Genomic DNA, 26,530 nt, shown 5'->3' on the forward strand with positions numbered 1-26,530 from the left:
TTGAGGGTGCATGTGCTTTATTGCTTATGTTGCATATTCAAACAAATACCGCATTTTAAAAATGTAAGGCACGTAAAAGCTTATGTGCAAGTTCCATATTATTTTTAAATTCCTATTGGCTAATAAAAGTACTTCCACTATAGAACTGGAGTTCTCTAGAAACACACATGATGAATGTTTTGCATGCAGGATACCCTGAAACATTATCATATCTAACCTCATGGCACAACTGGACAGTCTCAAATCAAAGGTCTATGTGTAAATAATGATTATAAGTATTATTACATTCGCAAAAACCTTATCAGCTTATCCACATATATACAGTCGGTCCCAAACGTTAGTGATATGAAATCTAAAGGAAGAGCTGTATCTGGCTGCATCTGTGTCCCACTTCTTTAAAGGGAGATTTGGCATCTTTGAGCCTTGCATAAGTCACGTTGCCATGTGCAAAGACCAGGGTTATACGATGCTGAAGACCATGGACAGATACTATTCATATGACACCTGAATCCAGCCGTCTTGATCCCTATCGTAATGCCTGAAATTATCTGTCAACCTCTGCAAGACAATGCAGCCCTAGATGAAGTCATCAAATGCAATCTTCCCCCATCCTTGTCTGTCAAACTTGTGAATGAGGATGTCATGAAACTGGTCAGAGAGCCGGTACCCAAAACCTGAGAGTGCTTGCTTGAGCTCGTTCTTGTCGATCATCCCAGAGTTGTCCCTGTCGTAGGTGTGGAAGACATTCTGCCAATCTGTGATGTACTTCCAGACGCCAGTGAACTCACTAAAGTTCACGCCAGCCTTATTCTCTCGGTCAAACATAGATATGATGGAGCAGACAGTCACTGGATTAAATGGAGTCCATGTGCCATTGGAGAGTGCTTGCTGAAGCTCGTTGCCCGATATCACCCCGCTCCTGTCTTTATCAACCCTCTGGAAAACGTTCCACAAGAAGCTCTGGTCCGGCAGCGCCGCGCCTCCAGCTGGGCCAGCCCCGGGCCCCGGGAGGTATGAGTAGGCAGCCATGGGCCCAGGCGGAAATGCTGGGCTGAGCTCCGGGAACACCTGTGTAGTCAGATATTAAAATGAATGAAAGAAATCCAGAATTGTCCTGGATGGTCAAGAAAGTGACCAAGTGTGAGCTGCCAGGTATCAGTAAAGACTTCATGGTAAGGACTGTAATTCTAGACTCCAAAAGATCAGTCCTTGATTTTTGAATTGTCCATACTCAAGCAAGGAAGCATTGATTGTGTTCCTCAGAGATTACAGGAATCTATTTTCATTTTCCTGTGCTTGCTTGGGCTCCTTCTGTCTGCATTGCTACCCAGTAGCAGTGCCAACTGTCAGAGCTGACTGGTTCACTCCTTTTGACTGGTGGTCCACAAACTGAGATAACACTTTGCTGAGAAAATCATCAGAAGAGCCTGGGGAGAAACCCGTGTTGACTGAAAAAAAGGGTGGAGGGTATTTATTACCAGAATTTCTGGAAAAAAAAAAAAAAAAAAGCTGCAACAAGCCCAGGCACTTCTGCCCACAATCTGTAGGTTTTTAATTTACCTTTATTACAAACAGGTATTGATAACTTACTCTATACTGGGCACTGGGCTAAATGTTAGAGATTAAAAAGTCAAAGTACACATGTTCTCCAAGAATTTTTTCACAAAAGATGAAAATTTAACTTCTTAGTTGAGTTTTTAGGATCCACTAGTTAGTTGGATATGAACAGAGATAGGATTTACCAGAGAGTAGAAACAGATAAGGGAAAGCATGCAGAGAAGCATGAAATAATCTGACAAATCTGAGAAACTGAAAATGCTTCTAAGTGACTAGACAGCACATTTAGGAGTAGTCAGGAGCCAGATGGTGAAGAATTTGGGTTACTAAGATTGGGAGTTTGAACTCTTATCCTGAAAGCTATGGTGGCCCACTGAAGGAATTTCATCAGCAAAATGAAATGATTACAAATATGCTTTAGAAAAATGGGAAAGCCATTCTGAACCCCAGAGAGTCCACTTAGGAGGTTATGGCAGTAATCAGGTTAGAAGCAATGGCTACTGACTAGAGCAGTGGCCATTAGGGGGAATCAAGTACAGGGAACACATTCAAATGATATTAAAGGAGGTAGAATTCAAGTCCTTGGCGACAAGAGGGATGATATGGGAAGAAAGGGATAATAGTAAAGAGCCTAGGGAAATTCTCAAATTTCTTATATGGTTCACTGCATTGATTATGATTCACTGAGATAGGGACTGAAGTGGGAAGATCCATTTTTGGGTGGTTCAGTCTTTGACATATTAAGATTTGGGTCTACAGGATTTCTAAGGGGATATTTTAGTGGATGTTTCATTTCAAAGAAGGGAAGAGAGAGGGCAGCCCAGGTGGCTCAGTGGTTGAGCGCCGCCTTTGGCCCAGGGCATGATCCTGGAGTCCCGGGGTTCCAGTCCCACGTCGGGTTCCCTGCATGGAGCCTGCTTCTCCCTCTGCCTGTGTCTCTGCCTCTCTCTCTGTGTGTCTCTCATGAATAAGTGAATAAAACCTTAAAAAACAAATAAACAAAAACAAAATAAAAGAAGGAAAGAGAGAAAGATTCATCAATGTAGAAAAATGATGGTTTGAAGTCATGGATTGACATGGAAGGAGGAGATACCAATAACCATTATTTTGAAAGGTCTGTCCAAAACATACAGTTTTTCTCTAAGAACTCTCCCTTACCTGACCCACAGGTGGACATATTTGAATGATGTGACTTTACCATACTGTCCTAATTGTCATTGCTAGTTGGTCCAAAATGGACTAATCAGAATATATCACCCAGGGGATTGGACATTGGAACATCCTTACACAGTGTCTCTCTAAGTTGTTTGGCTATGGAAAGGTAAATTCAGGAAGTATGGGGCAACTTTATTTGGCTATGAAAAAGCTAAACAAATTAAGTTCAGAGGAATGGAGACAAGTCTGGGGAGATGAGAGAGAAAAGCTCCATATTGCCTAACAGTTTTTGAGACTCTGATAGTCCTTCATGAAGCCTTGGATCCCCCAAAACTCTTCCAATAAATCCTAGTCCACCCCCTCAGACACCTTGTTTTCCCCTTAATCTTGTATGGAATAAAAATGTTATTTACAAACAGAGGGAGAATTAGAATATAACTATTCTGAAAGCCTTAAGGAAAGTCTGAATCCAAGCAGTAAGTAGTAATAGCTACTAAAAACAAGAACTAAGTAATCGAATATTATGTGTCTTCTAGATGGAATTGTATAGCATTACCTATGATGAATCACTGCTAGAAAATCAAACTTGGGTCTGATCAAGTCTCTAAATCTAACTAAGAGTTTATAGGAAATACAGGGCCCAGGGGAACATGTTAAACTACACCATGGGGATAAAATCGGTAATATCCAGACTGTGACAAGCATTACCAAACAAATTATCTTATTTTTTCATGCAAAACAAAGAAAGGAGGTGGGAGGGTGATCCAAAAAGTTAAATGAGAGTTCAGGGACACATGAATCAATTTTAATATACAGACCTTATTTTGATCTTGAGTCAAATTTGTTAAAATTTATAACTAAAGAAATTTGTTTCCTGACTGGACATTTTATGATATTAAGGAATTATTATTTTTAAATATGATAATACTATTTTTTAAAAATAGTCTTACACCCTTTGAGATACATACATAAGTAGTAACAGATGAAAAATATAATTTCTGGGATTTCCCTCAAAATTCTTAGAATGTGGCAGAAGAAAGCAAAGAGTATAGATGAACTAAATTGGACCTGGAGTTGATAATAATTGAGGCTGAGGGTTCATTATATTATTCTCCCTACTTTTTATGTGTTTAGAATTTTCCATTATAACAAGTTGGTTGCTTTTAATAACAGCTTGACATACCCAGGAATTGGCATCTGAATATCAATGTAATATATCATGTTAATAAAGGATAAAACCCACATGATCATGTCAATAGATGCAGAAAATATATTTGACACTTGTCAAACTAGAAATAGAAAGGGACTTTCTCAACATGATAAAGGTCATCTAAAAAAAAATCAGTAAGCAAGACACTTAATTGTGAAAGCCTCAGTGCTTTCCCTCTCAAGATCAAGAACAAGACTAGGATGCCTGATTTTGTTATGTCTATTCAACATTCTGCCAGAAGGTCTAGCCAGCACAATTAGGCGAGAAAATTAAATAAATGACATTTAAGTTTTAAAGTAAGAAATGAAATGATCTCTATTTGTAGATGATAGGACCTTGTCTATAGGAAATCCTAAAAAATCCACTAAAAAATTTCAAATAATGAGTTCAGTAAAGTTTTCAAGACATAGATCAATATACAAAAACCAATAGCATTCCTATACATTAGCAATGAACAATCTGAAAATGAAATTAAGAAATCAATAACATTTTATTAGCATCAAAAAGAACAAATAGAATATAAAAAACCTTCAATAATTTAACAAAATACTACAAAACTGATCATCTGAACACCATAACACATTGATGGAAGAAACTAAAGACCTAAATAAACGGAAAGAAATGTCATGTTCATGAATCAGAAGGCTTAATATTGTTACAATAACAATTTGCCCCAAACAATTGACAGATTCAATACAATCACTATTCAGATCTCAGCTTGCATCTTTTCAGAAATTAATAAGCTGATTCTAAAATTCATAAGGAAGTGCAAGGGAATAAGAATGGCCAAAACAATCTTGAAAAAGAACAATGTTGGGGGACTCACACTTTCTGATTTTAAAACTTAGTTTGAATCTACAGTAACCAAAATAGTGTCATTCTGGAGTAAGGATAGACATATAACTGAATGGGATAGAATTGAAAGCCCTGAAATAAACTTTTACTTGTAAGAATGGAAAGTGCTCTTCCCACTAAACAGTCATGACTGAAAGAAAAGAGAAGCATCTTTTTACCAGGGGAGAGGGAGAGATGAGCCAGTTGGCCCTACTTAATTTTGATAGCATTAATATATAGATCATTAGAAAAAAATGAAAAAAATTAGAAGAAAAAGCACAAGGTCTTGTTCATATGTAAAAAAAAGTCCATGAAAATCAGAACACACAGATAAGAGGAAAGAGGAAAAAAGACACTAACTACCACTACATTGATGATGACAGTAACAGTCGATATTTATACAATATTTACTAAATGCTGGGCGTATTTCTAAATATTTTCAATGTATTAAGTCATTTAATACTCACAAAAATAATAAATACCACAAAAATCATAAGTACCATTATAATTCTCTTTATATAGGTAGAAAACTGAAGCACTGAGAGTTTAAGTAACTTGCCTGAAATCAGAAAGTTACAAGTGTAAAGACAGTGGTTCTCAACACTGATTGCATATGAAAATTATCTCAGGACCTTGTAAAACACTTAATGATCAGTCTATATATCAGACCAATTAAATTGCACTCTGTGGTGTATTCTTAAATCTCTCCAGGTGATTTCAATGTGTATTCAAGGCTAAGACCCACTATATTAAAGCCCAGTTCTTATTCAGTGACCAGAGTAAGAGGCCTACTCACCTAATGGCACAGTGTCCTCTGGCTTAAAGACAGTGACTTTTCAGAAGATGGTTCCCAGAGGCATTGCATGAATATTGAAATGAGAGTGAATTAAAATTGTCAGGTCTCCACGAAGACCTTGGATCTGTCTTTTAACCACTCTACAAGGTAACTGTGATGCTAGTTCAAGTTTAGGAACCAGTAATACAAGGATTAAGGCAACTTCTTCTTTTCTTGTACCATGGCTTAAGAGACTAGAGGTGTGTATTTAGTGCAAAGCTCCATGTATAGATGTTTATCCATGGGCAAGTGTTTTGCCTGTGAAGTCCTGAGATTCTTCAGTTGTAAAGTGATAGGAAAGACAAAATCTCTCACATATGCTCTAAGGTTAAAACTCTGCATTTGGATAATTTTTCCCTAATTTTCAGAACTGATTCAAGTTCCTTGATAGTTAATTTTCCTAAACCATAAGGAAGTACATTCTAATTTCCAGACATGAGAAGTCAGTATAGCAAAGTGATTAAGACCATGGACTCCTGACGCTATCTAGGTTTGAATCCCATTTCCACCTCTGCCTACCTGAACTTAGAAAAGTTTTCTAATTTGTGGGCCTGAGTCTTTATTATAATATTGGGTTCCTGTCTATACCCACTTCTTAGGCTATAGCAAGCGTTAAAAAATGTGCTTATAGAACACTTAACATCAACTCAGGCGTACACCGAGCTCTCAAAAAATGAAAGCTATATTTACAATTGTTAGTAATGTTTTTCCATACTGGATGTTACACAAAATTTTATTTTCAATGTTTCTCCCCTTTCCAGGCATACCTCAAAGGCAGGTATGAATGAGAAAGCTTTGGAAATTAGAAGAGAAAAGTGACTATAGAGGACATGAGGCTATAAGCAGAGATTATATAACAAGAAAAATCATTCTGTCCTAGAGCTGGTAGGGACCTCAACTACCTTCTAGGTCAACCCTCCATCCCTGTAGATCTGGAGCAAGGGCTATGTTGGGACAGAGTCTTGGCCTTGAGGGGGCAGCAATTTATGAAGCTTTAATGGGCGGGGTCCTATTCATGTATGGTATTGGAGTTGGGCTCCTCTAGAGGCCTTCAACCTACAAGTAGACTACTATTAATTCAGAGTGTAAAGAAAAGCCAATGTAGGAAAGAGAAGATTTTGGATGGAGGAAGTCACACATCGTCTTAATCATCAAACCAAATGTTAAGTGTCCTCCAACTCACCAGAATGCTCCTGAAAATAATGCATCTTGCATACTGATAGGTGTGTCACCCATTGGAAAGTTTTATGTCAGACACTCAAAGGATTTATTACTCGTGCTACATCCCTTTCCAAATACTGATTTTTTAAAATACACATGAGATGAAGGCCAATGAAAGGGGAGGATGCAGAATGGACTTAAGGTTGAGAGTAACACTTACAGAGCTGAGGAGGTCACTGGAAGTTATTCTTGGCTATGAGAAGGCAGAAGGGGGTGTTGGCACCTGAGGCCAGAGGCATGAGGAGTAATTGCCAGGTGTAGAAAGCAGATGTGGGAGAGTGTTGAGGACAAATTGTAGTCTCTTAACAATTTTATGTATTTCGAACCACTGGTCTGTAATAATTTGCTACTCTTTCAGAAGCAGAGAAGGATGCTGAGTAGAAGACCCTGAATTGCTTTAGTAATACAATTCTTTCAGGAAACAGCCATAGTAATTTTCTGGGGCTGCTGAAACAAAATACAGAGGCTAGAAGCCCAAAATCAAGGTATTAGCAAGGTTGGTACCTTCGTAGGGCAGTGAGGGAGAATTTGTTTCATGCATCTCCTAGCTTCTGTTGGCCTCAGGCATTCCTTGGCTTCCAGATGGTGTTCTGTGACTTCATATTTCCTCCTTCTGTATATGTCTGTCTCCATGTCCAAATTTCCCCTTTTCATAAGAACACAGTCATATTGGATTAAAGCCCTTCTTAATGACTTAATGACTTTATTTTAATTTGATCATTTGCAAAGACCTTATTTCCCCATAAGGGCACATCCCAAGTTACTAGGGATTAGAACACTAATACCTTTTGGGAGGGAATACAGTTCAACCCATCATATAGCCCTTGCTTGGGTCACATCTCTGGTTAACATGAGGCCTATACAAATTTTCTTTGGTTACTCAATTTCTTGAGTCTTCAGTGTTCTAATTCAAAGCTGTATGGCTTGCAGGCACATTCATTACTGCCTTCCACCTGGAGAACTGTAGGGGTCCTGAACCTCTCTTCAAGGCATCCTCTCTGGCAGAGAGAAGCCTCAGAGTCCTCTTCCTAGAGCTGTTGACGGGTAGCTTTTGCACAGAGAAAATGTAGATCTGAGAGAAACTTCAGGGGTCATGTGGTCAAACAATAGAAGAGTGGACTGGGACACAAAATCATTCTTGTTCAGGTGTATGGCAGAACCAGTTACAAACTCAGTGTCCTTATTTGAAGGGCAGCACTCTTTCCATTCCACTTTTGACTAACTCAATATCATACCAGGCACTATAAAAGAGTCAAAGGAAGTATAATATTCCACTGAGTTAAGGATGTGCATTATCAAACATTTTTAAGTCTTTAGAGTAGAGATGCTATTTATAATCAATGGCAAGTCTAATTGGAAGCATTTTCTCTTTTTTAGTGGAATAGAACAGTAAACATCCATCTTATTTGGGTGTCTTAAATCCAATAAAATATAATTTAAGAAATAACCCCAACATTCTAGGTATGTCCTCTCTAATTAGGAAGATAATATTATGTCATTTGTTGTCATAATAAACATTATTAAGACAGAATATAATTGAGAAGTTTGCACTAACAGCTTTGGTTAAAGAAGGCAAGAGGAAGAAGAAGAAGAAGAAGAAGAAGAAGAAGAAGAAGAAGAAGAAGAAGAAGAAGAAGAAGAAGAAGAAGAAGAAAAAAAGAAGAAGAAGAAGAAGAGAAGGAGGAGGAGGGGAGAGGAGGAGGAGGAGGGGGATAGAGGGGGAGGAGGAGGAGGAAAAGAAGAAAGGTCGATTGACAATTCAAAATCAAAAAGAAAATTCAAAAATCAGAAAATGCTCTGCATCACTTGCCATCAGGGAAATACAAATCAAAACCACAATAAGATACCACCTCACACCAGTGAGAATGATGAAAATTAACAAGACAGGAAACAACACATGTTGGAGAGGATGTGGAAAAAGGAGAACCCTCTTGCACTATTGGTGGGAATGTGAACGATGCAGCCACTGTGGAAAACTGTGTGGAGGTTCCTCAAAGAGTTAAAAATAGACCTGCCCTACGACCCAGCAATTGCACTGCTGGGGATTTCCCCGAAAGATACAGATGCAGTTAAATGCCGGGACACCTGCATCCCGATGTTTCTAGCAGCAATGTCCACAATAGCCAAACTTGAAGGAGCCTCGGTGTCCATCAAAAGATGAATGGATAAAGAAGCTGTGGTCTATGTATACAATGGAATATTACTCAGCCATTGAAAGGACGAATACTCACCATTTGCTTTAACATGGATGGAACTAGAGAGTATTATGCTGAGTGAAGTAAGTCAATCAGAGAAGGACAAACATTATATGTTTCACTCATACGGGGAATATAAAAAATAGTGAAAGGGATTATAGGGGAAAGGAGAGAAAATGAATGGGAAATATTAGAGAGGGTGACAAAACATGAGAGACACCTATTCTGGGAAATGAACAAGGGGTAGTGGAAGGGGAACAAGGAATAAATAAATAAAATCTTGAAAAAACCATCATGTCCCTACCATTCCCTTTCTAAACACTTCTTCTCTTAGGATGAAGGCAAACTCCTAAATTCCTTACATGTACTACAAGTCTTGGTATGTTCTGGCACTTCCCAAATTCCCATCCTCATCTAGCACCACACTTTTTCACTTTCTCCACAGCAGTCGTCGTTGTCGTCTTCTTCTTCTTCTTCTTCTTCTTCTTCGATTTTATTTATTCATGAGTGACATAGAGAGAGAGGCAGAGATGTAGGCAGAGGGAGAAGCTGCAGGCTCCATGCAGGGAGCCCGATGTGGGACTCGATTCCAGGGCCACAGGATCACAACCTGAGCCAAAGGCAGGTGCCCAACCACTGAGCCACCCAGGCGTCCCTTTTTTTTTTTTTTTTTTTTTCAGTCCATCATATTTACAGTCCCTTCCTACTACAGGAATTTTCCCATACCCTTTACTCTTCATGGAGTGCTTTCCTTCCATTCTTCAATCAGATAACTCTTAATCCCTCTCCTGATTTCTTTAAGAGATGCTTCTAATTCCCTAAATAGGTCAAATTGGATCTTTATATGCTCCCAAAGTGACATGTATCTTTTTCTTTGTAGGCCTTGCTATGGACATATAGACTTCTACATTAATCTGATCATTTGAGTAATACCAGTTTCTTCTATTAGACTTTGAAGCTCCTTGAGGATGGATTCCTGTCCATTGTGCCCCAGGGCCCAGCATAAAGCCTGGTACATAGATAATGCCAATAAATATTTGTTGATGAATGAATGAATGATGAACCTGTTCTTGTTTATAGAAGATGTCATGATAGTTTTATGATTTGACCTTCATCTTTTAAAATTGTGGGCAGTGAACATAGAGAATATCTCAGTCATTGGGTCACACAAACATGAAATAAAATCCCAATTCTGCCTTCAAAGAAATTATTGAGATTATTAAATTAAATAATATATAAAACACCTATGCAGTATCTGGAGTGCAGATTAACAATAAATCACAACCTTAATTGTCGGTATTACATGCTTATCTCTAACAGGCTGTTTAGGGGTAGGGGTCATGCCTGAATTTGTATTTTTGTACATTTGTAGTACCTTCTGCCTGCCATATGTCCATAAATGTCCATTGACTGAACACATGGAATTAAGGTTAAAGAAATATTTCTGAGGGCAAGTACAAGAATGATTGAATTTGCTTTTTATCTAGATCTACATTGAAATAACAACTTAAAAGACACCTCTATGTTTTTCAAGAAATTGTTTATAAAAAGTAGAGAATACTTCAGAATGGTAGGAAACTTTATCCCATATCTCTCCCAGTGCAAATGCTCTTCATGCAACATCTGTGATTCAGCGGCATTTTCAGGTTTGTCACCAGTCCATGACGTTAAGGCGGAAAGGAATTCCTAAATCAAATCATGGGGCAATGCTTATTAATGCCACTGATTTATGAATTTCCACTGTGGTCCCCAGGGCTACTCACAAGCTCTTGGCTCCTAGCTGCTTTATCTGGCTATCATTTTTGGCTACAAGCCTCCTAATATAGAAAGTTTGACACAGTGTGTTTAAGAATACATGTCTTTTCTCTCATTATGCCTAAATTTTGATGAGTCTTTTAAATCCCTGAGTATTGGCATTTTTTCAGCATAAAAACATTGTAATCTATTTTTACCATTGATCATTGCTTTTAGTTCTATTTTATAACACTATTTGTCTATGTATTGGATATCTATTCTCTAAGTGTCCTTATAATTTTGTTCTTTTTTTTTTTGTGAATTAACTTTTACTTTGAGATTATTGTAGGTGTAAGAAATAATAGAGATCTTATATACCCATTGTTCAGCTTTCTTCCATAGTAGTATCTTGCAAAAATATAATATAGCGTCACAAACAGGATATTGACATTTCTACAACATACCAATTGTATTCAGATTTCCCCAATTTTACTTGTACTCATTTGTGTGTGTGCATACTTAGTTCTATTAATTTTATTACATGCATTGGTCCATTTTCCAACTCCACAGTCAAGACACAGAAGAATTCTCTCACCACAAAGTTCTCTGATGTTGACTTTTATAATCACATCCAACTCTTTGCCCCAGTCCTTACTTTGCTCTTTTTCTCTACATTACTTTTATATTTATCTACTACATTACTGTTTGGATTTTCTGCAATATCAATCCTGCTCTTCACTGCTTCTAGCCTAAATGGTAATTCTACAGACATACCCTTTTTCCTCATAGTCCTTTTTAAAAAATCGTGTTCGTATCTCCTGATGTGTTATTCCCTTTTCCCCTTGTAGCTATTTTCATATGAGCATGAACTTGGGTAGGAGCCTGGGGAGTCATCTAATCCAGGGAGGCAAATTCTTGGAAAATATGCTGACAGATACTTCTATACTTCATATAATGAGGGCTTAAGGCTTGCAGTTCTCCAAAGCAAATATGACTAATCAATTGGATGTGGCCTACAAAAGCAAATCTGTTTGCCATTCATGTTTTTTTTTTTTCCAATCTTTCATTTCACAAATGAAGAAACTAAGAACAAATATAAGAGAGTCTGTACAAAATTGTCCAGGTAAGATTGGTAAATAGATCCATATCTGAAAATGATGAAATGGAAAACTAATGCCATTTGCATTCTTTTAGTTCCAAGTCTTTGCTTGGCCTCAAGGATGTTTTGCATCTAGGCTGGGTATATGGTACTTCTGGATGACAAAGAGTTCTCAGGAGGCATCTGCTGATAACGCTATTTTTCAAAAGTGTTCTCTGTCTGAAGAATTTCCTGCCTAAATAAGGCAAAAGAAGGAAAGACTATGGACCCCACCTCTAGTTTAATTAGTCTTCTCTCCCCACATTTCTCTTCAGCTAGTCAAATCAATCTTTTAAAGGAAGTAGGGGAAAAAATAAAGCAAGTAGGATTCAATCTGGTGTGTAACGAAGAATGCAAAATAGCACTAGTAAGAATGGATAATGAAGTTTTTTATCTTGATCACAAAGAACACTGCCATGTATTGTAGACCTCACTTCAGAAGAGAGGCAGCATTATTTAGTGGTTAAGACTATACATATTGGGTCCAGCTTCCCAGCTTCTGATGTTTGAAGCCTATTTTCAGCCCTTATTAACTTGTGAGCTTGAGCAAGATACTTAACTTTTTATTGCCTCAGCTTCTTCATCTGTAAAATGGGGATTATAATATCAGTACCTGCCTTACAGCAATGTTATGGGATTAAATAAGTCAAAATATACAAAGCACTTGGAAGGGTTCCTGGCATATAGTAAGTGATATATAAGTGTTTTCAATGGTTATTTCACCATTTCCAGATATAATGGATCTCATGATTATGATTACATAATGATCTTAAGAAGTAGATATTGCTTTTCTCATGGGGGAAATAAAAATTTAGGAAGTTACATAATAAAAACAAATAAGTACCAATTTTGAATAGAGCAGACAAAGCTAATATTTCCACTTGGGGAAGTCATGGAATAGTCAGATAAGTACAAATGGAAGGAAGGAGACTAATAAAATATGAATGGATGGAGAAAAGAACAAAACATGTCATACCCTGCATGTCAGGTCTCCTGGAGGAGGAAACAAGATGAATAAGACTTAGACCAGCAATGCCATTTCACTCCTCACCTATTTATGGGGTATCAGTTAAATATATACCATGATGTAATTATGATGAGGAACTTAAGACAATAAAGAAAATAGAGCCCTAGTCTCAAATGTAAGTACTATGTATTCTGCCAAGAGAGAAGTGGAGGGTAGAGATGGTGATTTTCATGCCCTTTTATTATATTATTTTCTCACAAATTTCTCAGCACTGAGTAGGTGAAATTTTCCAAAAAGATAATATGTTGAGGTCCATCCCTATTACTGAAAATGTCATCAGAGTTTGTCCTCCCAATGATAGCACCAGAATAAGGGTTGCAAATTCAAATACTACTGGAGCCAAAAGGATAAACCAATGAAGCATTCTGGGTATAAGTGCAGGAGCACTAGGCAAATAAAGGTTGAGGTGTAGACCGTGGAAACCTGGGGAACACACAGCCTATATAAAGGGCACTTACTCTTCACTTGCAGTGGATTATTGCCAGGACTTTTAAATCCTTGAGAGAATCCAGAAATCTGAGATTTAATGTGAAAGCCCTTTATTTTTAAATACTGTATGAAATTGTAAACAAAACTACATGTGCCAAACAAAATGTGTTTGAGTGTCATTTCTTAGCACTTGGGAACCAGCTGGGATCTCAAACAAGCAACGATATACAGTGGGTGCTATTGTCTTTCCAACTCTGAGAAAACCCAAAGTTCCTGCTCCAAAGCCCCCTGCCAGATACCCTCTACTCTACTCTATCCCCTCACGCCCATTGGCTCCCCAGACAATAAGCTGGACAACTTAAACCAAGAATCTTACTGCCAATGTATTGCTGCTGAGATTTTCAAGTTTCAAATCTCTGGTTTAGAGTGAGTCATCTCAGATTCAATTAGTGGAGAGTTCCTCTGGGTTTGTCACTATTGGCAGAGGGGAAATGACTCAGACAGTGGAGTATGCAGTGCCTAATGGGTCCAGCATGTGAGGCTTTTGAGATTGCTGGGTATAGTGCTCATGGTGCCCAAAGGGAGCACAGAGGAGGGCTAAAGGTTGCAACGTGTTCTCAGCTAAACTCATTGCTGGCTCTTTTGAACTAAAAGGAATTTGAGATATTTGCATCTGACCTCAAACATAAAGTAGGCCCAGCACCTCAAGGACATGTATCATTACAAGTTCTCTTGTTCCCTCCCCAGACTTGTTTCCTTCTATCTCCCCAAACTGCAGTTTACATTTGGTATCACCAAACTGTGCAGTTCTCCCAACCCCCTTTCTTGCTTTGTAAATGCCAGTCTGTCTTCCTGGAATGCCTTTGGCTTTATATTTATATTTTTGCCTTGCATTTCACAGTACCTTGTACATGAACAGGCAGTCAATAAGAGTTTATAGAACTGTATTGAACTGAAATACTACACAGCCCTAAAGTGACCACAGTGTGACCTATCTCAATCTTATGGGCCAGACCTAAAAAAATCATTGACTCAGGCTCTGCCATCTAAGTCCCTCTAAGTGATCTATGAGATGAGTGGAATGATTAGAGCTGAGAAAATGGGAATGTACAAATAATTGAAAAGCCAGTAGTTTCACTCTAGTGCTATCATTCACTCAAATTTAGTAAACATTCTTTGAAAAAATACCTTGTCAGGCATTGTTCTAAGTACTTGGGATACAACAGTCAGGGAGAGGAATCTGTTTCCTCCTCTTTTAAAGCTTAGGGGAAGAGAAGTAAATCAGTAAATATAAAGATGTGAATACCAGGTAACATTAAATTCAATGAGGAAAATTCCACAGGATAATCTGATAGAAATAGAATAGGTAGGGTGGAAATTCAGATAGAGTAGCAGGGTTGGTCTTTCTAGGAAAGGAATGTTTGTGTTTAGACCTAAGTGATGAGGACTTAGCAATGCTAAGAGGAAAGAAAAAGCATTTCCACAGAAGAAACAGGAAATGCCTGGAGGTGGGAATTTACTTGGTGTGTTCCAGAAAGAAAAGCCAGAATGGCTGGAGCACTGTTACAGAGGACAAAAAATAAATTTTAAGAAGTAGTCAGGTGCCAGAGAATGAAGGGCCCTATGAAGCCACAATAAGGAATCTGAAATATTCTGAATGTGATAGCAGACCAGTTTCATGCAACTTTCTTTCATATCATGACTTTGCTCTTGTTGGCATGGAATGCCCCATGAAAGGAGTAGAAACAATAGAACAGAATAACTGACACTGAGATGGAGCACTGGATGGTCTTTTGCTTATGGACTAAATTTCAGACCAAATTTATTGTGAGTATTGAGATCAAGGCCTTGGCAGTGCTACTCTACGAGGTACAGTATTATTGATACAATTAGATACGGGCAATGTCCTTTCTGATGCATACAGGGATCTTTGTGGGCCTGTATTCCTCCTTTGCATATAAAATCTACAAGTACATTGTTTCTCAAAACTTAACATATATATGAAACATCTGCATATCATGTTAAAATGCAAGTTCTGATTTGGTAGATTTGGGGTGCTGCATTTCCTTTTTTTTTTAGCTGCTTGATGAATAAGTTTATAACCTTTATCTGAAAAATCTTCATAGAAAATTGTGGTTTAAAAAAAAAAAAAGAAAAGAAAACTGGTTTGTTTATAAGCTCTCACCAGCCCACTCTTGAGCTCTAAGGAAGCTTATTTTCTTCTGATCTATCCAGTCTTTCTTCTGAGCAAGAGACATTCTGGGACAGTTCCACCTTTACTTTTTACTTCTTTCTTAGGCTTCTTCTCATAGCCTGGATTCTCTCATATAACAGTGTGAGCTTTCTTAAACATGTTCTCCATCATGTCTGGAGTTACTCTGTTGTTCATGTATTGAGATAATTGTTTCTTATAAGCGTCTACTTCTATTAGGTAATGCATATAATCTGTAACATTCTGATCCATAATGTACTTCCAATGTACTTATGCATTTAATTCCTTGCTTTCTCAATCACAACTAAGGAATCATTTGGTACTGTAATGGGTAGACAAGCCTCCATCCACAGCTCCCTTGAGGGCCCCAAGAACTTTATTTCCAGTAGTAGTTCTAAGACACCTTGCATCCAAATAGCCGGTGAAGGCACCAGGTTGATCATCAGAGCTTTCCATATTGTATTCATCTCTGGTCACTCCGATTGGCCTTCATAGAACTTGTCTATGCCAAACCTGTTGAAAAGTCTGTGGGCCAGCATCAGGCTGGTATAATATGCTGCATTATGATTTGTCATGCCAACCTTCATACCATACTTTGGGAGTTCATAAGCATAAGCTGCACAAACTATCATATATCATATGTACAGGCATAAACAATCTGACAAATGATACTTCCATTGGTTATATGAACTATCATCCTGTATTTAGGTGTGTTGTACTTACTTTTATCCAGAATCATCAAACATTTTTTACTATAACAATCAGTTTTACCCTCTCATCTTTTTCTAAATTTCATTTGGTATCTCTTGAAATAAGCCTTATTCTTGACAACCTTTAACAAATCGCATCCTAAGGAGCAAAGACTGGTGTGTTAGGCTAGCTACAGACCAACCAGGGTGCTACATTTCTAGTAAGCTTCTAAGTGATGCCAAGGCATCATATAGTTAGATCATGCAGTCTGAAGACTACATTTTAAGGCCAGAACTAAGGCCCCTTTGACCAGGATGTAGTTAGATTTCTTCACCTGTCTCCAATCTACTTGTTCAGATTCAATCCCCTTGGTTCCAGAGCTGTAGTGACCTTGTATAAAGGGAAGTAGAAGATGAAAAGGCACAGATACAATTTGAAATCATACCTAGGCCCTTGGGATTCTGAATTAAGTAGTGAGGCCAGATGGACCATGTTAAGTCAGTGTCCTATACATGTTAAGTAGTCACTCTAGATCCCCCTTCTAAGGCACCAGGACCATTTGTTCCAGAATCTCTTAGAAGACAGAAGGCAATTTGAAACAAAATCTGAGTCCTGAGCACCCAGAACTGGCCAATAGGGCCAGCTGACCCTGATTGAATGACATCCCATTTCTATCTCCAGAAACATTAGGCTCCCCCAGCTTGTTCCTATAAGGAAAGCTCTCTTTGTATTGCTTCAAAGTCTTGCACAGGATATTAGCCACTTCCTTCTCTATAATTCATCCTTCTACTTTGCCATCTGGAATATTTCTCTTTCACAAGTGCCTAAGTTGTTACAGTTTGAGGCAGTTAAATCTTAAATTTGCCATTTGGGGTAATTTATTGTTTTTAATGCTTTCTTCCTCAAATTCAGATTCTGTGGTTTGAAACAGACTCCAGCCAGGATTTCTATTTCCTGGCTGGATATCTAATGGTCTACCCTTTTCAGGTCTTCTCTGGGTTTATTTTTCAGCTTCCCACTGGTGACTACCAAGGGTTTCTTCAAATCACTCCTCCCACTGCATCCATTAGTTTCCTCCATTCCATCACTGCCCTGAATGCCTTGGTCAGACCCTTTATGGTAGGAGCTAAGATAAGAGTTACTGGGGACCAGTAGGCTGTAATTTCAATGGCAATACAAAAGTCTTACTGTGTCTAAAACATCCTCCTACTGATATTCCAAAACTTGCCTTTAAGAACCATTTGGGCTATGGATCATATAAACCTTAGGTAGAAATAAGTACAAGGTAAACAATGAGATTTGAGGGGAAAGAGACCTCACAGTTGTTGAATATTTACTGGGTGTATAACTCTGAATTGATGGAATAGGTAACATCCCTGTACTGCAGATGAAGAAACCAAGGCTCCAAATAATTTTCCCAAGGAATCCTGAGTTATACAGAGTGGTGGGATCAAGTGGTGGTAGCTCTTGAACAAGAGCTAACTCAAAGCCCATGTGTTTGTCATCAGGTTAATATTGGAGGGTTAGGTGAGAAACGGGATACCAGGCAAAGGATGAAAACTGGGTTCTGGGATATTTGAGGGTGAGATAATCAAGTCAGGAGGCAGAATGGACACAGAATTTCCCGAACAACGTACCAGCTACTAGATAGACGCTTCATATTGAACTAACACTGGCATTATTTCAAGATTTTATAAGCTTCTTATTTGTGGCAAGAGCCATACTTCCAGTTTGGTTACCTTGAAGCTTGCAAGTAAAAGTGAATGGCAATAATTTGCTTTATGAAAATTTTGAGTAGGAGTGGGACAAGATTGGTTGATCCCTGGAATTTTTCCATGATTTTCTTTGAAGAGGTGTATTCAAGTAACAATACCCTGATGGTTCTCAACCTGTTGGAGCTTTGGAATAGTTAGTGTACCTGGGTCCCATCCAAGACCAACTATTGGGTTTCTAGCTGTGGGACCCTGGCATTTATGCTCTCTGAAGCTATCCAGGACTGATGAGATGCCAGGGTTAAAACCACAGCCTCAGGGTAAAAAAGCTTACTATTTTTTCTTGCTCTGATAAGGATAGAGCTAAAACACTGCACAGTTCTAGGGAGCAGAGGAGCATAGGAAAAGCTTTCTATGCTAAAAGTTGGAGAACTGAACTTTAATCATTTGGAAGGAGAAAAAGACAAATTTTAACCACTTTAAAATTTTGTCAGAGAACCAACCACCCAGAAATTCCCTTCATCCCACGTTTTGATGAGTTCAACTTCCAATGTTTAACCTTCATGGAATCAAGGTCAGGCGTGAATTTGGTAGTATTTGACACCCACTTGGAAATCTCAATTTTAAAACTATTTGCACTACATTCAGGGTCTTCTATTTGCTAAAGTACTGGCAGCTAGGGAAAATGCTGCTTTATTGATTTTAGACCCAGAGAATCTAAGGGACATAGAAGTTATTTGTTCTGATCAAGTTTGCTTACTAAGTCATCTGGGAGCCAGAGCTAGGTCTCTGCCCTCCTAGAGCTGCCTTCTTTAAGTGGAGCAGCCTTTAAGATGCTCCTAGAATATGATGAGAAATACAACCATCCCTATAAAATTCACAGCGGATACTAAGAGGAAACAGTCTGTGTACGGAGCTCAATCCAGCCTCATAAAGTTGGCCAAAAGATCTGTCATTATGGGGCATCGCATAGGGGGCATCATATAGGATTATAGTCCCAACATTTTAGCAAGTCTCTCTCTTTTAGGAATTGCTGCAAGACCCCAAGATGAACTATGTCCCACTGAATCAGAAATGAACTGTAGAAGATGGTGGAAACTTCAGGGAAAGATGATCCCCAGCTAGCATTTACTCTTCCCTGATTTGTTCTGGGCCTATCTCTTGGGATTTATTACAACTCAGAAAAAAAAAATAAAAGAACTAAATTCACAATATCTAAATGAGCTTTTTGCCTAAGAAATGGTATGGCCAAGAGAGAAAACATAAAAATCCCATAGAATTGAACTGGACTTTAAGAGATCATCTAAGTCAGTGTACCTGTCAGGATTGGGCAACAAATGGAAATGTCTTCCCCATTTCACATGAGTTCATTTTACTGGTAGAATGCAATCCAAATGCAAAACCCTAGCTGCAGGAAGTCTGAGAAATATAGTTTTTGTTTCTAACCACTGTTAATAGAAGGAAGGTAAAAAGAAAGTTTAGAGAACCAATCCAAGTATTGGCCCAAACCAGCAGTTTTCAACCTGTATACCATAGAATAGTGAGGTGTAGCTATATGTTATTTTTTTTAAGATTTATTTATTTATTTGAGAGAGAGAGAGAAAGAAAGAGAGAATGCACAGGAGGAGGAGCAGAGGGTGAGGGAAAGAGAATTTCAAGCAGACTCTTCACTGAGCATGGAGCCTCCAACATGGGGCTCACTCCCAGGATGCTGAAATCATGGCCTGAGCTGAAACCAAGAGTTGGGCGTTTAACCAACTGTGCCACCCAGGTGTCCCCCATTTTATTTTTTTAAGAGATTTTGTTCTCAGATGAATTTGAGCTTGGCCAAACAAAGTTGAATATGATTCTTTACTGAAATATGTTTCAATCTTCAATATCCATGCATGCAGCCTAGTTCTTCATATCTTGGGAAACATGAATTGGGTAAACACTTATCTAAGCCTATTATACAGATGAGAAGACTAGAGTCTAGAGAGATTAAATAAGATGCCTGAAGTTGAATAGCCAGTTATAGGCAAAGTCTGGACCAGAATCTATGTCCCCTTAAACAGCCCGAAGTGTTTTTTTCTGCTAGGAGGGAATGAGAAAGAGGTAGGAGTGGCAGACAAGCAAGAAAGAAGAAAGATGAAACTGACAGGAAGGTGAGAAGGGTTAGAAATCTAGAGGAAGACTATACATCTATGTCTCCCCCAGTTACTCGGAGTAAAAAGTACAATACATTCTGCATGTGTCCTGACCCAGATGCAGAGTGAATTCATTAAAGAGGTCAGAGCCCTGAACCCACATTTCATCCCTTCCCACATATGCCTGGAATATGTTGATGCTTTGGCCTCGATTAGTAACAGGGAAAACTAGTTCTGTGGAACATGTCATCTTTATAAATAGAACCAGAGTCCAGTGGTTTCTAAATAGTCAGGAGATGCTCTGTCTTCTGATGTCAGCTATTTATTTGTATTTCCATTTCAGAAAATACACCTTCTCCAGTTCTAGGCTTTGCCCCATTAGATGTCTGCTCTCCTGCCCCAGATGGGCTACACAGATTCCTGGCCTCTTGACTCAAACCCCTGGGAACAGGGCCAGTGGGCACTTTCTGTTCTGGTCCCTGCCAAGCTTGTCACTGTGGTGAGGATGTTTATATTTGATAGTAATTCCTCCTTTAGATGGTGCATTTAACAGAAGGAAGGAAAGAAAAATATCTTTTTCAGCCACTATGCCTTAGTGGCCATATCTCTTTTTCTCAGTCAATCTGCACACTTGTTAATTCTTTTTAACAAAAATTTTAGTGTGCCAGTTCTCTCTGGTTTGGGTATATTTTGTCACTCATAAGAAGTAAATAGTAATTTTGAAATGATGCTGGGCAATCTGGTGATGTTATAGTGCAGAGTCTTTCCTCCACTCCTGCCTCTCTCTCTCTCACTCTCTCTCTCTCTTTTTCTCTTTTGCAAGCACTCTTCCTCAGGTAAATAGACAGAAACCTAGCCTCAATCAGCAAGGCTGAAATGAGGTTTTCCAGTAATGCAACACTTCCTTTTCTTATAGACTTGATTTTACATGAACCATTCTGGAAATAGGCAATTCAACACCTTGTGAAGCAATTTATACTCTAGATAGCTATTTATCTCTATTAGTCAACACATGTTTGGTCACAAGTAATAGAAGAGCCTATTAAAACTGGCTTAAATCCCACCTCACACCTACCCCCAAAAAAGGTAATTTAAGGATCACTCAAAGAACAGTTAAGGAGTAGACCCTCTCCTGGAGCTAGAACAATGTTACCAGGACCCAATTTCTCTCTCTCCATCTCTCAGTCCGGCTTCTTCTTCTTTTTTTTTTTTTTTATTTAAAAGATTTTATTTATTTATTCATGAGAGAGAGAGAGGCAGAGAAAGGCAGAGGAAGAAGAAGACTCCATGCAGGGAGTCTGACGTGGAACTTGATCCCGGGTCTCTAAGATCATGCCCTAGGCCAAAAGCGGCACTAAACCTCTGAGCCACCCAGACTGCCCATTCCTGCTTCTTCTCTGGAACCTCACCTTCAGCAGACTTCTCTCAACCAAGATGCTCCCAGATGCCCTAGACTGATATCCTCATAGCCCCAGGTCAGCAAAAAGAGAGATTCTATCCTCTGATTGTTCAAGCAGGTCTTGAGATGAGTCTCATTGTACCAAGTTCAATCATGTCATCTCCTGAATCAGTTACTGGCCAGAGCTGTTCATTATTTGATTACCAAGACCTGGGTCATGGGCCTACTTCTGGAGCCAGGACTGAATTGTTACTACCAGGAGACAGGGCAATAGATGCTGATCAGGAAAAAATACTCTCAATTACACTCTATTTATCCATCATTCATTAATTTTGCAGAGATGAATTGAGGACTTGTTTTGTGCTAGAAACTAGGGATAAAATCCTGGATAACTTCTACTTTTCCTTCATGCTGCAGCTGAAGAGTCATCAGTTTTATGATGAATTCCTTCACTGACACTCCCTCAGCAGAGTTTGTTTTTTTCCTCCTCATGCTCCTGCTTTTCTCAGTAAATACCTCCTCTATGGCATATACCATTCAGGACTATATTGATATCTCACTGTCTTTCTCCCTACAATATCTGAGGACAGATATTGTGTCTTATTTACCTTGGCCTCCACAGATACCAACAGAAGGCACAGAGCACTCAAAAAACTTTTGTTGAATAAATTTTTGAGGAATGAGTCATTTATTTAATTAGTGAATCAGTACATGTGTTCCCAGTTCTTGAGGACTTGGAAACTCTCAGGGGGAAAGAAATCCATATATAACTAACTGGAATACAGTGTGATCAATGTGGTCCACAGCTACATGAGCAAAGAGCTGGGAAGCAAAATGGAAGATGTTGTATAACAGAATTATTGAAAATTTTTAAGATATTTTTTGGTATTTCAAATCTAAATCTATCTCCCTATGACTTTTACCTGCATTTCTTAGTTCTTCATTTTTTAATAATTCCAAATATGTCTACCTATTTTTCTAGCATCTGGGACAACTCCTGACAACACATAAGGCACTTAATCAATATTTCTAAGAGAATTAATCACTTTCTCTCAGCTACATAACATTTGTGTAAAGTTAGATACCTTATCCTACTCTTGGATATTGTCTGGTAATGGCTATATCATTGTAAGATTGAAAATACTCAGTTCTCTGTATCAGTATGTCTGTAGCCACAAAATCAAATTAAAAATTGGTTGTTCGAAACGTGAATTACAGTTTCTTTTAGGTAAAATATGGTCAATGGTGCTTGCTTTCCAAGCTAATACTCATTAGCTGATTTGGTGGATTTTGGTGTGGCCTGGGACTCAGAAGTTAGAAGCCTCTAAATAGTCCCAGCCCTCATTTGAGGTTTGAGTTGGGCTCTGGGCAGAACTGGGTCAAATCAGTCTTGGCCTCCCTTTACAGCTGATATCCCTCTTCCTTCCTCTACTGTCTTACTCATCCATGGCCTTCTGTTGCACTAAGGCTTCCATAGCTATGGTGGCCTTGAAGATGCACTACTCAGAATTCCTGCTGTGTCATGGGGACTATGATTGATAAACAGCCCCAGAGGCTGTACTCCAAATCCACCTGCCATCTGCTCTGAGGCTTTTCTTCCCTTGGGGTACTCTCAGCCAGTAATTGAGCACAAGAGGGGTACTAAGGCAGGCTCATACCTGTGAGGTGCTAGATAGGTTGGCTCTGGAACCCTCCTTTAGCCTGGTCAAAAATTTCCTAGCATTGTGCTGTAGTCTGAGGCTCTGCCAACCCAGTTATCTGTCCTTCCTCCCCTCTGGCCTACACAGGGTCAGCTCTGTACTGTGGTCAGACAGCTCTTCTTACCCTCTCCAATTCTTTCTCGGTTTCTCTCACAGACATTTTCCGTGGATCTTTTACATGTCTAATTCCATCTTGGCTTCTGCTTCTTGAAGAGCCAGAAGTATCACATTTGTGACCTTGAGATTACACACAGAAGCATGCAGCATGGAGACTTCTTCAACCCCAACTGATGCGCATTTCCTTGCTTGGGGTATAAGAGAGAGTGATTGGCCAGTGCACTAAGGAAGTATTGATTCAAACAAGAGGAGTCGCATCTACCTAATGGAGCTGAAAAAGATCTGAGACTCTTAAAAATGCAGTTAGCACCCAGTCTTCCTCAAAACCCTAAGGTCAAATAGATGATCTGCTCTTTCCCATTTCCTGACTTATATTTCAGATTGTTTCTTGTTTTTACTTGATTTATACATTAAAATTATTTTGAAGATTTATTTTGATCTGATTTTACATGGAAATAAATGGGAGTAGAAAGAAAAGGTTTCCAATGCAAATTTTATGAGTTGCTGCCCCTTCACCTCCCAGCAACACTACATATGCATCCCAGTCAGACTGAGACATTAGACATGGCAGGGGAGTAACTTGGAACCTTGTTACACAGTTTTCTCTGTTCTTTACATGTCTGTTCAACATTTACTCAGAACATAAAAAACATTAAAAGTAAATGCTTTTTTATGTTCAAAATAAAGATATATTTTCCATGTACATACTACACATGATTTTCTGAACTAGACAATTTCTTGGGAGGCATATTAAACTCTTTAAGTGTAGACATTCTAACAAATCATCTCCAGGAAAGAGCACATACAGCACCATGAATTTTTCAGTTTCAGAATTTCAGCAGGCTGGATGGTTGTTACAGACTCTGAGAGGTACAGTCTCAAAGTTAGTGGTGAAGTCTTATACACAGCACATACTACCACAAAAAAATATCAACAGGGAGAGATTGACAGCAATAGGGAGTAATTAATTGCAGCCAAACCAGTTTATGTCTCACCAGTTTTATTAGTAGTGACGTATAGAGACCTTAATTAACTGGATCTTTACTCTAGTTTTATGCCAGTAACATTTTGGTAGCCCCTATTGACTGGTTCTCTGGACAACTGCCTACTGGCTCACCCATTACTCTGGTCTGTATCATCTTTAGCCTGAGGTATAGAATAAACTCAGCCTGAAATACCATGTCTTCTCTATGAAACACCTCCTTGAGCCTGAGTGCCATCTGGCCAGAGAAAGTCTGGGGAAAGGAGAGCCTTGTAGAGATAGATGAAGGGAGTGGTGCTGGTCATACACCTGGAAAGCAACAGACAGTTGTGGCAGGAAGTCACAAGTTTTTCTCACCATCTGAGAAGGAAAGTCTTCAGAGAAAGAAGGGAGGGAGTAGTGGTTTTCAGCTTTGCCACTCATCCCACCATCAAGAACATTAGGCAAAGTCTGAAGAGGTTTTTTTTGCATTGTCACAACTGGTGGATAAGTGCTATTAGCATCTAGTGGGTACAAGCCAAAGATGCAGCTAAATATCCTATAATGTACAGCAAAAAATTATCTGGTCCAAAATATCAGTAACACTGAGTTTGAAAAACTCTGCTAGACCCAAGCTTAGCTCTAAGGCCAAGGCTAGGATAACTTATGGGTATTTTATTTCCTTTCTAGGATAAAAGCTTTCCTGCTTTCCTACAAAACCCACATCTTTAATTTTTCAACCTTGGTTTACCTTCTTCTTGTCTAAGTCCTTCAGGATCTGGACTCTATTCCACACCTTCACTCCATACTGGTGGAAAGCATGGGTGGTCAGAAGCTGGGAGGGAGGGAAAGGCAGAGAGCTTTGATTTAAGGTACTCTCCATCTTCCCTGGCTGGGCCTCTCATGTGTACCCTGAGGCATTCACAGGAAGGGAAGTCCTTACAGGCTAACAAGGAGACTGGGTTCAAGAATTAGTGGGGTCCAGATTTGTGCAGAGGAGGGAGAACTTCCAGGAAAGGGGCTCCTTATTAATGGTTATGTGGGAAAAGGAATACCACACACGTGATATGCTTATGTTCCATTTATCTAATGTTTTCATGAAGTCAAAAACGTTATCCTATGTTCTGACTATCCACAAATGTATAACAAACCATCCCTAAATTAGCAGCTTAAGGCAATTTATTAGTATCTCTCATAGCTCTTGGGTTGGCTGGGTTCATCCACGTAGTTTTTGCTTGGACATCTCACATGTGATGATAGTCAGATGGTGGTTGAGGCTACAGTCATCTGAAGGCTTGATGGGCCTGGATGTCCAAGACAGCTCACTAATATGGGTTGCATTTATTGTTGGCTCTTGGCTTAGAACTCAGCTAAGGTGTACCTGGAATGTCTATGTGTGGCCTCTCCACGTGGCTCAGGCTTCTTACAGTATGGCAACTGTCTTCTAAGAGGGAGTGTATGGAAAACAAAACTGCAAATCTTTTCATGACCTAGCTTCAGAAATCTCAGATTTTGGATGGTTAGAATAAAGTCACTGAGGCCAGCTCAGATTCAAGAAGAGATAAATTAGACAACTTCATTTGATGCGAAGAGTAACATGCATACACAGGGAAGGAAGGGATTGATTGTTGCTATCTTTGATTGTTTACTACTTCCTATTCTTTGGCGTCTCAAATTCTCCCTCCCAACCTCAATGCCCTAAACTAGAGGGCCCAGCATAATGCTGTGCCAAGTGGGGGAGAACCAATATGGAGTAGTGGGGTTAAGACCATAGATGTTTAGAGGCAGGGAGACCTGGGTTTGAGTGGGATTTTCCACTTACCATCTGTGGATCTTGAGCAATTTGTCTAACCTGTCTGAGTCTCATTTGGCTCATTTGTAAAAGGGTGTTAATATATATGTACTTCCTTTCTTTGTACCCGTTTGGGGCATGGGGGAGGATGCTGATCTCAATGGATTCCTTTGACTTTCTGGCTTCTGTTTAGGTTCAGCCAATGAAGGATTCAGCAAGAGACTGGAGAGCACAGGCAAGACAGTTTGAAATATTTATTTCCACTGAAATGCTACAGATCTGTCATTAGCTGTGATATTCCATGACCACAGTTTCTGCAGGGCAACTCACCTTCCTGGCTCCAGCTCTCACTGCTTCGTTGCTTTGCCTCTTCAGGACTAGAGGCAAAAAAATCACTTCTCATCGTTGCTTTGCTTGGGTGCCTTAACATCTTTCCTTGGTCCCTTTAACTCCATCCATACCCATGAAAAGGATTGCTCTGTAAAT

General features: G+C 39.1%; 1 protein-coding gene and 1 pseudogene across 1 annotated transcript; both read right to left on the minus strand.

Annotated features, from left to right (window-relative positions):
* Positions 1–525: 525 nt before the first annotated feature.
* Positions 526–1,055, minus strand: LOC489131 (programmed cell death protein 6-like). Its single transcript, XM_038534796.1, has one exon. It carries the CDS (start codon positions 1,027–1,029, stop codon positions 577–579), a length of 453 nt encoding a protein of 150 aa, XP_038390724.1. The 5' UTR covers positions 1,030–1,055; the 3' UTR covers positions 526–576.
* Positions 1,056–15,506: 14,451 nt separating this feature from the next.
* LOC100688075 lies at positions 15,507–26,447 on the minus strand (annotated as a pseudogene).
* Positions 26,448–26,530: the final 83 nt, after the last annotated feature.

This window comes from Canis lupus, chromosome 4 (assembly GCF_011100685.1).
Source record: "Canis lupus familiaris isolate Mischka breed German Shepherd chromosome 4, alternate assembly UU_Cfam_GSD_1.0, whole genome shotgun sequence".
Lineage (NCBI taxonomy): Eukaryota > Metazoa > Chordata > Mammalia > Carnivora > Canidae > Canis > Canis lupus.

Bases quoted from the DNA above. Each gene is read 5' to 3' on its own strand.
- LOC489131 (XM_038534796.1), bottom strand. From the start codon at position 1,029: ATGGCTGCCTACTCATACCTCCCGGGGCCCGGGGCTGGCCCAGCTGGA.